Below are 13,940 nucleotides of genomic sequence, written 5' to 3' on the forward strand. Positions count from 1 at the left end.
GAAAAACCCCACAAATTTACAATAAATTATTAAATTTAAGATGCATCATTTAAAAAAATTTTATATTTTTTTAAATGATGCAAATTTTTTTAAAAAAACCTGTTAAAGGATTAAAAATGAAATTTCCAGAAGGATGCTGAGTAATTTTTTTTTTTAGAGGGGGACAACTCATATGGTAGGCCAAATAAATTTGGGAACCTCTGGTCTAAAGTGTGTCAATTTAGCAGACATCAGTTAGTCACCATTCATTAGATATTCTTTGGGAAGACCCTTAAATTAGGTGTGATCTCCAGGTGCTGGAAGCAAGGCTCCCTGCAAAGGAAAAATAACATTCTTTGATTTCCTCACAGATCGCCACAAGCGAATAGCACAGCTACAGCAGTCATCTAAGAGGAACCCTCACTATCAGACCCTGGAGCGGGACCTCATTGAGCTCCAGGAACAGCAGTTATTTGAACTCTTTGTTGTGGTATCTCTGCAGAAGAAACCACTGGAAATAGCATATACTCCTCAGGTCATACAGCAGTTCCCCAGCAAGGTACTTAAGGAAGGAGATCTAGGGTCATTCGGCAGGGTGTGTGTGTGTGTGTGTGTGTGTGTGTGTGTGTGTGTGTGTGTTGTGTGTGTGTGTGTGTGTGTGTGCGTGCATGCTCATGCTTTTTTTTTAACTTTTATTTAATCTGTTTCTTTTATCATCACCAACCTTTACCTATAAGTGTATTAGTGGGTTCAGAACTAGACCAGGAAGTGACTTGGGTTCATTGGATGTCTTTAGGCAAGTAACTTGGCCTCTTCCCTCATGTTTTAGTTATACTTTAAGAGGAGGTAAAAGCTGAGGTGGAAGATGTTGCATAAATAAAGATGTTAGCTTCAAAAGAGTTGTGATGTCCTGACTCAGAGAGGAACTCCTCTCTGTGCTTTAGGAGATGTCTTTATAAGTTTCTGTGACCACGAAACTTCCTAAGCTGGTGACCTGGTTGATGAGGGGCCTTACTAATCTCAGCCAGGATGGTTATGAGGTGGACCCATACTTGAAGTTTGTCCATCTTGGTAGGATTTGGTAGAGCATTCACTCTTATGGAATATTCTTCAAGAACCCAGGGTCCCCTCCATGCCATAATGAGGCTTCAGAGTTGAACTTTGGTGGAGGCTAAAATAGAAGACGCAGCTAGAATATATTTATTACTGAATCCTGGGATTCATCCTGACCCCCAAAGGCCTGTTTTCTTGATAAAATGGAATGAATGGTAGGCCATCTTTATTAGCTAGAAAGAGGCAGTGGAATAATCAAGTTTCTTATCTGCTTGTCATTGTAGCAGAACAAGCCAAACTAATGATTTTTAAAATGTTAATTTTTCTCAATTTAGGCTATTTTGTTAAATATAATGACAAACTTGCATAAAAGACTCTTTTCATGCTAGATTTTACAGGAAACAACAAACCAGTAATTACATAGCAAAGATTATATGGTAGAAGCAATGATTATACATGGGTTTGACTCCCAAAATAGTTCTTCCCCAAAAATAATATTTTTTATCTGCCTGTCATAACATCTTTGATTATTGATCACTGACAGGAACAGTCAGAACTTCTGTTATCAGCATAATTGGGAATGTGTTTATGTTCATTTTGGATCCCAGTACTTCCTGTATCTCTTTCCTGAGTTAGTCTATTTGATTAATGAGTAAAGAATCAACTTTTAGATAAGAAACAGATTATTTGCATCCATGTCTCTGACAGAGGATTATGGAATCCCCAAAAGTATCCTGTGCAAAGAGAGAATTCCTCATTCCTGGTATAACTTAATCAATACAGTTTATGTCATTACCAGCTACGACTTTCTTATTTTTGTCAAGTTATATTATATGCGTAATCCCATTTAAGAATACCAAAATGACTACATAGGCTTATTATATATCTCTATCATTGGGGCTTGGCTGGGCTCCCCTTTTCAAAAGGTGTAGGGCTCTAATCACTAAAGATGTTGTCTTTTTCAGGCTGAACAATCATTCAAGCAATCCAGAGACACCGAGGAGAGGCTCAAAGTCATCCCCAGCTTCTGTTTCCCAGATTCTAACGACTGGGTGCCTACATCAGAACTGAAGAGGTGAGTGGACTCATGTACTTGGCTGGCTACTGTGGTTTAGAACAGTGGGAAGTGGAGCCACAGTGCCTGAGAGGACCGGAATGGAGCTTAAGTGAATGCCATCATTGATGAAGAAGGATGGAGTGGGAGGAAAGGAAGAAACAGAATTAGAACTTTCCCTCTGTGGGAGCTCAAAAAAAGAAAAGAAAAGAAAAACACTGGAATATTTCAGTCTGTGAAGGGAAATACATTTGAGAAAGGCCTTAACAATTACTCCTCTGGTTGACCAAAAGCCAGGAATGCCCCCCAGCGGCAGGCAGGAGATTTGGGTTTTGGTCTGGAAACTGCATCAAAAGTGTCTCCACCTTGTTTTTCTCTCAGGCTTTTTGCAAGAACCACAGCCCAGGTTGTTTATTCTGTAGAACTTTTAAGGGAGGCTCTAGTGTGAAGGGTGTGACCAGGTGGATCCCACCCAGCCTTTGTGGGAAAGAGAAAGTGACAGCAGTGTTTGTAGACTGCTCTATCCTGCCCAGGTCTGTATAGCTCTTAGCATGTAGATGTAGCCCCGATGCTTTTTTGAGTCTGGAAACCTTGATGTATGTGCAACACTAAATACTTATATCCTACTATATGATGGCCTGAGATGCTGTCCAAGTGGTTCAGCCCCATATTATCCTCAAACTGAGTGGCCTTGCTCTAATTTCCAGGTCATAGTGTTGGAACTGAAACAGGGCTTATAGGTCATCTAGTCTATAGGCTATACCCCTCATTTTAGAGATGAGCTAACTGAAGTGAACTGATTGCCCGAGGCCACAAAGAGCCCAGATTTGATGACAAGTCTTCTGGCTCCAAATCCATATATATACATGTACACATACACATACACACATATATTCCCATTTCCCAGTCTCAACCCCATGTATAGCTTTCAAACCTGCTTCAAGCTTCACATCTCATGCTCCACTGGTGACTTTCTTTACAGTGAAACTTTCTCCTTTGTGCTGACGGGCGAAGATGGGAGCCGGTGGTTTGGTTACTGCAAGAAGCTGTTGGTAAGTCTCAGACTGATGCTGCCAGTACAGTGATAAGTGGAATGGTAGGTATGGCTGAGGCAAGTCTTTCAGAAATAAAATATCTCTGGAGGTAGTGTGTCAGCCACACAGTGGTCTGTTTATGATATTGACACAGTGCTAGTATTAGGCAATCACTGCAAGGTAGAGGCTAGAAGAGAATAATTTGTAGTAATACATAAAAAAAGAGGTTTCTGACATAGTTGCTTAATTCCATTACAGACAGATCTAGGAGTAAAGCATACCATATAAAGCAGCTCCAAGCTACTCACTTGTCACCCCAGCTCTTTCTGCATGGGAACCCTGACAATATAGGGAATGTATCCTACTGGAATTTCCCAGAATTCTGCTGTAATAAGGGAGAGTGCTTTGCCTCCAGCTTGGTCCTCATAGCATATGGACGTACATCATGTTCTGCATTGTTTTCTTATATTTTAGCCAGAAGGCAAAGGGAAGAGACTGCCTGAGGTGTATTGCATGGTTAGTCGGTTGGGCTGCTTCAACCTCTTTTCAAAGGTGAGTGAAATCTGTGTATTGTCTGGCAGGTATTCTCTTTGGGCTCTAAAGATGCTATTTTTTTGTTTCTTAGGAATTTTCTATTTAGTGTGAATGGACACAGAATTAAATGTTACTTTACCACAAGGGGAAACAATCAGTCATCACCTAACTAGCATTTATTAAGCATTTGCTATATGCCAGGCACTGTGCTAAGCAATAAGCAGTAGATTTTGAACTATTTACCTGGTAAGATCTCCACCTTCTATAACGTGGTTGAATTTCCAGTCAAGGAGAAAGTGTGGTCAGTAGAAACACTTGACCCCTTCCTTCCCTCCCACCAGACTGCTTTGAACCACTCTGTGTGTGTGTGTGTGTGTGTGTGTGTGTGTGTGTGTGTGTGTGTGTGTGTATGACTGTATGACCCGGACAAGTCACTTAGGCCTATTTGCCTCAGTTCTTCATCTGTAAAATGAGCTTGGAGAAGGAAATGACAAACCAGTCCTATCTCCTTGCCAAGAAAATCCCAAATGGGCTCATAAAGAATTAAACATGGGGCATCTAGGTGGCACAGTGGATAGAGCACCGGCCCTGAAGTCAGGAGGACCTGAGTTCAAATCTGGCCTCAGACCAAACACTTGACACTTACTAGCTGTGTGATCCTGGGCAAGTCACTTAACTCCAATTGCCTAAAAAAAGAATTAAACACAACTGAAACAACAGAACAACAACAAAAGGACTTTATATTTGTTGCTATTAAATTGACCTGGGTTCAAGCCCCACCTCTGACACATTACTGGCTGTGTGTCATTGGACAAGACATTTTACTTGTCAGTGCCCAGAGGCAACTCTCTAAGACTATAACATTTCAGAACACCACCCCCTCCGTGTCTACCTAGTCATCTCAATGCTTCAAGGAAAAGAAAGTAGCTACACCTTACAAAAAGACTACATACCCTTGCTGTAAAGGATGCATGTGGTCCTAGCTAAATGACACTGGGTAAGTTACTTAACCTCTGTTTGCCTCAGTTTCCTCATCTGTAAAATGGAGATAAAGAATAGCACCTACTTCCCTCGGGCTGTTTGTAAGGATAAAATGAAAAAATATTTATAAAGCACTTTGCAAACTTTAAAGCACTGTATAGATGCTAGCTATTATTATTAGGTTTTGCTGTTGTCATTGACTAAGATTCAGGAGACCTGGACTGAAGTCCTGATTCTAATAATTATTATCTTTGTGACCATAGGCAAGTCATTTTAAACTCTCTGAGCCTTAGTTCCACTATCTATAAAATAGGGATAAAACTTATATTCCCTATTTCACAGTGTTGTGAGGAAAGTACTTTGTAAACCTCAAAACCCCACATAAATTTGAACTATTTTTAATGTTGTTACTGCTCCTAATGTTATTCTAGTGCAGCATAGGCCCCAGGGCTCATGCTCCCAAAACTCACTGGCAGACTGAAACCCCAGGATATGGCAGGTTCTTCTACCTCACTGTTCCGGGGAAAACCTTGAGGAATTGTGGAGTGATTCTTCTAGTGTTATTCCTATGAGCCTCCACTCGTGTGTGTCCCCCATTGATTATCAATTAATGTCGATTGGCCAGCTAGACTTATTTGGCTTTTTAAAATAGGTATTCACTAAGGTTGTATAGAAAAAACATATGGTGCAACAACCACCTCCCTAACCCAGGGACATACATTCCCACAGGGACAGGGAAGCAGGGAAGGCGGGCTCGCGCTTAGACAGCATAGGTAGCAAAGGGGTAGCTGATAGCTGTTAGTTGCTAGAAGTCACTTTCTCCCCTTTGTGAGGTCTTGCATCTAAATTTTCCTTGGCTCCTTATGCAGACATTACCGTCATCTGTTCCGGAGATGCTGCTGGCATGCCCATGAAAGTCCAAACAAAATCTTCCCACCTTTCAGAGTTTACAGTATCATATTCTGGTCAAGGCAGGGGAGGAGAAAAGGGCCGTACCCTTCCTCCTCCCCCAAGCAATTATTGGTCAGAACTTGGCTGCAATTTTTCTGTAGAATGCTTCGACACTCAAATGCCCAGGTTTGGAGCTGGCTTCTTCTTTATCCATAACCCACATAGTATGATTGGGCCTCTTCAGCATATCTTAATACATTTCTTTTGTAGTGTCATTTCATTTCATCAAATGACTTTCATCCCTTCCAATTGATTAAGGACATTTTGAAAATCAAATACCTTTGACTTACTGATTCTATACATATATTTGCAGCTGATTAAGGTAGTTACTTTAATTGAAGTGAGGTGATTGTTTGAATCAACCCCCATCCTTCCACTAGAAAGATAAAGATAAATGTGTTTCTGTTCCAAGGGGATGACTGGAATATAATATTTTGGAGATATCTGGTTGGCTGGGAGAACTTATTTGGTGGTATTTATGATTTCAGATTAGGGGCTGGGTAACATGTGAATGTTGCACACAGACTGGCTGGCAATTCTGGGATCTCTCTCACACATGGGTCCACTACAGAAAAGGACAGTTAACTCTGAGGGGACAGCAATTTAATGATTTTTTCCTACAGATTCTGGATGAGGCGGAAAAGAGGCGAGAGATGTCTCCAGCACTTGTATATCCTTTCATGCGGAGTGTCATGGAAGCACCTTTCCCTGCTCCTGGACGTACTATCACTGTCAAGAGCTACCTCCCAGGAGCTGGAGATGGGGTAAGTTGGTTGCTCCTGGAAGGGTCTGATGACTCTATAAAGTAGTCAAGTCAATAACCATTTATTAAGTACCTATTATGTGCCAGTATGTATGTTAAGTGCTGTAGATACAAAGAAAGGGAAGAAAACCTTCGCTGCTCTCAAGGGGGAGAATTACAGAGTAATAGGGGAGATACCATGCATCTAGCTATGTAAAAATAATATATGCAAAATAAAAAATAAAAAAAGACAATCAGGGTGAAGACACTAACATTAAGGAGGACTAGCAAGGGCTTCTCGAAGAAAGTGGGATTGTAGATGAGGAGGGAGATAGTTCCAGGCATGAGGGGAAGCCATTGAAAACACCTGGAATCAGGAGGTAAGACTGTCCACTGCAAGAAACAGCAAGGAAGTGAGTGTCACTGGATCATAGAGGACATGGAGAGAAGTAAGGTGTAAGAAGACTGGAAAGGTAGGAAGGGGCCGGGTTAGGGAGGGCTTTACAAGTCAAACAGGATTTTATGTTTGATTCTGGAGGCAATAAGGAAAGACTGGCATATGTTGAATAGGCGAGTAACATGGTCAGTCCTGGGCTTTAGGAAGATCACTTTGACAGCTAAATGGGGGATGGACTGGAGAGGAGAGTAAGTTGAGGCCAGAAAACCAACCAGAAGTCTACTGCAATCGGCCAGGTGTGAGGTGATAAGGGCCTGCAGCTGGGGTGGTGGCAGTGTCATAGGAGGAAAGGCAGCCTATATGAGAGATGTTACAAAGGTAGAATGCTGGGTCTTAGCAACAGATTGGCTAAGGGATTTGAGAGTGAGGAGTAGAGGATGATGCCTAGGTGTGCGACTGGGAGGACGGTAGTACCCTTCATAGTAATAGGGACGTTAGGAAGATAAATGAATGAATGAAGCATTTTTCGAGGGCTTACCACGTACAAAGCACTGTACTAAGCACTGGGGATACAAATAGAAAAATAAGTCAGTCCTTCTTTCAAGGAGCTCATATTCTAATGGGGGAGACAACACATATGGAAGGTTTCAGCTTCCTGTTGGATGGAAAAGCCCCATGAGCTGAACCGTGCTTCAGCAAAGCAGGTGTTAATACTTCTTTAATGTAATCTCCAATAATAAAATGATATTATTTTCTAATGTAATAAAAAACAATGAGTTCAGGCCCCCTCAGGAGGACACATATATAGAGTGTGGTGTAGGGGCTGCAGGCAGTGGATGCTGCTGCAGAGAGTTTCACCAGCCTGCAAACTCTCCCTCCGACTTTAAGAACTTCTTCATGATTACAGCCTTTGTCTCAGAATGGCCCGGGGGGGCGGGAGGGGGGGGAACCTGTGGCCCTCTAGGTCCTCAAGTGCAGCCCTTTGACTGAATCCAAACTTCACAGAACAAATCGATTTAATAAAAGGATTTGTTCTGTAAAACTTGGACTCAGTCAAAAGGCCGCACCCAAGGGACCTAGAAGGCCACGTATGGCCTTGAGGCCATAGGTCCCCCAGCATTGGACTTCAAAGAATCTAGACTGACTAAATCAGGTAGCAGCTATAGTAGCTGATTTGAAGATGGCCAAGTCTTTTCATCAGAATTATGCTAGGGGTCTAGTTTAGTACAATGGCCTCTCTTCCTGCAGTGGGAGTATCTCTGTCATTTTTTGTGGAACTTGGAAATTCTAAGCTGGAACTACTGTGTTCATTGGGAAATGAACATCCAGTTGGAGGCTTCCTGCAGAAAAATAAGGCTGGAAGAATGCATCTTATCTGCATTGAGATGAATGGTATAGAAAGAGCTCTGACTGATTGGAAGAAAAAGAAGTTCTGTAGTCTAAGTGACAAATAGGAGCACATGGTAAACCAGTCACTTTTCTCCATCCTAAAGCCTGTGCTAGAGTCTTGTGGAACTCAAAAAAGCTTGACTTAAAATTTTGAGAAATTTATGAGAGAGAATCCTTTGTGGAATGGTATTCGATCTTTGAAGGCATTAGTTTTGCCTTGTCTTAAAATTTCAAACATCAAACTAAGTGACAGAAAATTATGCTGATAAAATAACAAAAATATATCGTTTATTTTTACTTTTCCCTGATATTTGAGAAAACAGTCATTCAAACCTTTAAGACAATAGTAAAAATCATGTGTATAGAAATAAAATTATATTTAGAAAAAAAGAAAGAGAATGAGTTCCATTTTGGACATGTTGAGTTTAAGATATCTGCAGACAGTTTGAGATATCTAAAAGACAGCTGAAAATATGAGACTAGAGGTCAGGGGAGAAGTTAGAACTGGATAAACAGATGTGAGAAGGGCTAGAGGGTAGAAAATAAATATTACACAGCACCTACTACGTGCTAGGTACTTTAAAAATATTATCTTACTTGATCCTCACAAGAACCTTGTGAGGTAAGTGCTATTATTATCCCCATTTTACAGTTGAGGAAACTGAGACAAACAGAGGTTATGTAACTTGTCCAAGGTCACAGAGCTAGTAAGTGTTTGAGGTCGCATTTGAACTCAAGTCTTCCTGACTCAAGGCCCAGCACTCTATCTGTTGGGCTGCCTAGTTGTATCATATGAACAGAAAGTCATCTGAATAGAAATGAGATGATTATTGAATCTATGGCGCTGATTACTGAGGGATACAGTATAGAAGGAGGAGGAAAAACAGACCAAAGCAGAGTAGTTGGGGTAAATCCTCATAATTTTTTTTTTGGCCAATAAGGTGAATTTCTAGTGTAACAAGTCATATATGTTCTCTCTCCCCATTCTAACAAAGTATAGAAAATATAGGTTACTTCCACAGACTACTGAACAAATTCAATTCAATAAATTTGTATCAAGTATTCACTCTGTGCAAGGCGGTTAGGTGATAGGAATATAATGACAAAAACAGAAACAATCCTTGTTAAAGAGCTTGAATTCTACTGATGGATAAAAAAAATCAAGCATAAGTATACAATAATTTGAGGAGAATTAAAAACTAGGGGATTTATTTATTTATTAAGGGGGGAAGGGAAGGAAAGAAGTATTTATATAGTTCCTGCTATGTGCCAGACACTGTGTTAAGCATTTTTTTCCGGTATTCTCTCATTTGATCTTTACAACAACCCTGAGAGGTAGGTGCTGTCATTATCCCCATTTTGCAGATGAAGAAACTGAGGCAAAAAGGTTAAGTGACTTGCCCAGCCTCACACAACTACTAAGTGTCTGAGGCCACATCTCAACTAAGGTCTCCTTTCCTCCAGGACCGGTGCTCTCTGCGTTATGGCGCCACTTAGTGTTTTGCATGTGAAATAGCACCAAGTTAAGTATTAAAGGAAGCTAAAGATGTGGGAATAAGGCGACAATGTATTTATTCTACGCACGGTGGGGAAGCTTGAGCAAAGTCATGGAAACCGGAGATGGAAGCCAACGTTGACCACTTTAGCTGGGATATGTGGATTTCATGAAGGGGAGCAATGTGAAATAAGTCAGGAAAAATAGGTTAGAGCTAAATCATGAAGGGCTTTAAATGCCAAATTAAGAAGTTTCTATTTTATTTCTTCCTATTTCTGTTTATTATTTCTATTTCTTTCTCTTTTTTTGGTGAGGCAATTGGAGTTAAGTGACTTGCCCAAAGTCACACAGCATTTCTATTTATTTCTTAAAGGCCATAAGGAGCTACAGAAGATTTCTGAGCAGGCAATTAGTGTGATCACATCTATGCTTTATTTGAGAACATTACATTGAAATGTGGAAGATAGATTGGAGAGAGTAGAAACTCAAAGTAGAGAGAACAATTAGATGGTAATTAGAATATTCCAGGTGAGAGACAATGAAGACCTAAACTAGACTGGTGGCCCTTTGAATTTTGAGATGCATGCAAAAGATATTGCAGCAGTAGAACATATGAGGAGAAAGAAGAGACAAGGGTGGTTCCAAGGATGACTCTTAGAGGAAGGTAATGCCCTCAAGAGACACAGAGAACTCTGAAGGAACACTGGATTTGTGAGGAAAAATAGAATAGTAATGATAAGCTATCAAGAAGGCTGTAGCCATGTATTTCAAGAGACTTACTGGCACCTTGAAAGAAATGCTTAATGAGGAGAACATGTTTAAATCAATTAACACCCAAGCAATAACCATCCAAAAATAGGCTTTTGGAAGTATAAAATGGACAATAACAGAATTGGAAAATATTTTCACAAAAACACATCTGATATTAATGAAACACAGAGCCCTTCATCCAAAGGAAGCTATAGTATGATTAACAATTCTTTTTTTTTTTTAAAGGAAAAGGATAGATAGATTTTTCTCAGAGCACATGATAAATGGGTTTAAAACTTAACAGAAATACTTCTGGGATAGATATCAATCTACTGAACAAGAAAGTAAAGGCTGACAATAGGTACATACCACCAAATCTATCAAATGTAACCAAAAGAGATTTACGTCCAGATGGAGTTTATTAAATTGCTAAAATCTGGATATGGAATCAAAAGTCCCTCCACAGACAACAGCCACATGAATGCAACTAAAATATGTGGACACAGAGTGGAACAAATAGCTATGATCATGCATGTTTTTAAAAATGAAAATGGAGGGGTTTATGCTGGTAGTTCAGGATCAGATTATCACCAGGAGAAATCATAGAAATGTTACCTTTATGGAGCACTGACTTATTGATCTTACTTTAAGGAACACTGACTTACTGATCAATGTATGTTTTGCAAGTAAAGATAAAAATAATGCAGCATATCATTACAGGTTGCAAAAACTTACCACCTGCCAAATGCCTAATAACATATGATTCTAATGGCGATAATTATATATCAGAAGTTCATCATCTTTCATGAAGTAACAGATGGCAAATCCCTATGATCCAAATGCAGACCTTAAAATAACCTTGGAGATTCAGCAGATAAACTCTGCTGGAACCAGAGCATCATTATATACAAAACTATTGCCCATAATCGCCTGAACATAGCACTGATCCAGAAACATTTATGAACAATGTTCTTGATGAATATTACCATACCAGATATTCATAATCTTCCAAGTCACATGTAATGAAAAGCTTTCAAAATGTAGAGACCTGGCAGAAGAAATCAAAACCAGGTAGGAAGAGGATGAGGTATATATCCTCCCCATCATCCTGTCTGCTACATGAGTTGTCCCTGCTTGTCAGTGAGCTTGTAAAAGACAAGCTTAAATCTCAATATTTTATTCAGTTACAAAAAGCAATTATTGTATTCTCCTGTGCAAAAAGTCTAAAGAACCATTTCTATCAGAATTCTATTAAAAATGAGTACTAGAAGAATAACAATCAGAACATGTATATATCACTTTAAGATTTAGAGAATGTTGTATATATATTTATAGTCTCATCTAACCCTTATAACAGTTTGTAAGACCTACATCACAGGGTGGTTGTGAGAATCAAATGAGAGAATTATGTAATGTTGAACACCTTGAATTTGAGACACCTTTTAGGCAGGTGATATCCAGAAGGCAGTTGGTAATGTGGGACCAGAGTTCAGGAGAGAAATGAGGACTAGATACATAGTAATCTTCAGTGTAGAGATGATCATTAAATACCCATGTAACTGGATAAGGTCACTGGAGAAGAAGATAAAAAAGAAGGCCTCAGACAGAGCCTTGGGGCGGGGGGGGGGATAGCCAGTTTGTGGTATATTGATTGCTACAGCAAAGAGGACTGAGGAGGAATGGCCTGACAGACAAGGGGAAAGAACTAAAACAGAGTAATGTTTTGGAATTTGGGGAAGGAGAGCATCCAGGAAGGAGGAGATGGTTGGCAGTGAGCAAAACTACAGAGAGATCAAGAATGAAGACTGAGAAAAAAGCTCTCAGATTTAGCAGGTAATTGTTAGTAACTTGGAGACAGTGTAATAGGAGTTGGAAATTATGTCACAAGTGGTTGAGAAGATGAGTGAGAAAGTGGAGGCAAAAAGTGTAGATGGCTTTTTCCAAGAGATTGGCTATGAAGGAGAGATACAGGATGTTGTTTGAGTGGCTAAATGTCTTGACTGATCTCTGAAACAGCATAACCCTACACCCAAGAAAGCAGTAGTACTCTTCTATATTTCAATAGGTTTTTAAAATAATGTGATGATATAGTATGGAAAATGAAAATTGTATCCAGTCCTGGTTGTCAGAAGGGAGATGGATTTAGAGCAGGAACTTAAAAGTAGCAGATTGTGGGGCTGAGGCAGGAAGCCTTCCAAGAGACATTTATCTCTTGTATTATTAATAGACATAGATATAGCAAAATTAGAATGTTTTTGCATTATCTCTTCCAACATCTTCTTATCTTCACAGTCAATCGAACTCTGCCGACCACTGGATTCTCGGCTTGAACACGTTGATTTTGAGTGTCTGTTTAAATGTCTAAGTGTATGTCAGCTCATCCGAGTGTGTGCCTCACTCCTTTTGGAGCGAAGGGTTATATTTGTTGCCAACAATTTGAGGTAAGACATTAATATAACACTTGACTTTACACTTCTTTTTTGCTTTATTCTTTTTCTTTCATTAGGGCATCTTATTAAAAGAAAATATTTATATACAGTTGGTTGAGCTAATTAAAGTATTTGAGACTAGGTGATCCAAAATAATGAATAATACAGAAGTCATTTAGGTTTGGCTTGGACAGACTCTCTTTTTGCAGTTGACACGGCTTTCTAATTGATTTTGTTTAGGCACTTTAAATTAGTTTGCATTCTTTGAGCATATAAATTTATTACAGGTTTAATGATAGAGAAGAGTCTATAATTTAAAATAAAACTAATTTGGAATTTAATTTATAATTAAAATTGAGAATTCCATTATAAATTGAATTAATTTGAAAGATAATTTATTTAAATTCAAGTGTAATTGAATTTAATTCACAATTAAAAATGAGAAATCAGGAGTGAATCCGTGAGAATAAGAACTCAACTGTAACTTCTCTTTTTATGTCATACTTGCCTGGGCCTCTGTGAATCTCTCAGAATGACACTGTTTACTTTCTTCTCTGGCCAGCACTTTGTCTAAATGTGGTCATGCTGTGGTAGCCACACTGTATCCCTTCACCTGGCAGCATACCTACATCCCAGTCTTGCCAGTCTCCATGATTGACATTGTGTGCTCACCCACCCCGTTTCTTATTGGCATCCTGTCCTGCTCCTTACCATTGCTCCAGGATCTGCCCATTGAAGAGGTAAGGGGTGGAAGGATGAGAGGGAATGATAGTTTAATGTCCAGTGTCCAACATGTGAAAATTCTTAATATGTTCTTCCCACAACTGAAAAAGAAATTATATGGGGAGCAGCTAGGTGGTGCAGTGGATTGAGCACCGGACCTGAAGTCAGGACCCAAGGTCAAATCCGGCCTCAGACCAAACACTTGACACTTACTAGCTGTGTGACCCTAGGCAGGTCACTTAACCCCAATTGCCTTTAAAAAAAAAAAAAGGAAGAAAGAAAAAGAAATTATACTAATCCAAGAATATTGTAATACATTGTGTCATTTACTACAGCAAGTCAAACTTGTTTTTGTGTTACATGAATAGGATGGCCTGCTGAAAAGGAAACACACTAAAAACCCAAGAAATACCCCAGGTGGATTTTTCA

The 13,940-nt window shown here is 39.6% G+C and overlaps 1 protein-coding gene across 6 annotated transcripts in view; it reads left to right on the top strand.

The window, feature by feature from the left end:
• Positions 1-13,940, top strand: part of DENND2C (DENN domain containing 2C) — an 85,722-nt gene that overhangs the window by 64,247 nt on the left and 7,535 nt on the right. For all 6 annotated transcript variants that reach the window (XM_021002251.2, XM_021002259.2, XM_021002264.2 and 3 more), the window contains 7 exons: positions 351-538; positions 1,998-2,107; positions 3,069-3,138; positions 3,595-3,672; positions 6,210-6,350; positions 12,652-12,800; positions 13,351-13,528. In XM_021002251.2, coding sequence (XP_020857910.1) covers positions 351-538; positions 1,998-2,107; positions 3,069-3,138; positions 3,595-3,672; positions 6,210-6,350; positions 12,652-12,800; positions 13,351-13,528 — 914 coding nt within the window. The remainder of the gene's footprint in view (positions 1-350; positions 539-1,997; positions 2,108-3,068; positions 3,139-3,594; positions 3,673-6,209; positions 6,351-12,651; positions 12,801-13,350; positions 13,529-13,940) is intronic.

The sequence above is a fragment of the Phascolarctos cinereus genome, unplaced genomic scaffold (genome assembly GCF_003287225.1).
Source record: "Phascolarctos cinereus isolate Bilbo 61053 unplaced genomic scaffold, phaCin_HiC Scaffold_5;HRSCAF=322, whole genome shotgun sequence".
Classification (NCBI taxonomy): Eukaryota; Metazoa; Chordata; class Mammalia; order Diprotodontia; family Phascolarctidae; genus Phascolarctos; species Phascolarctos cinereus.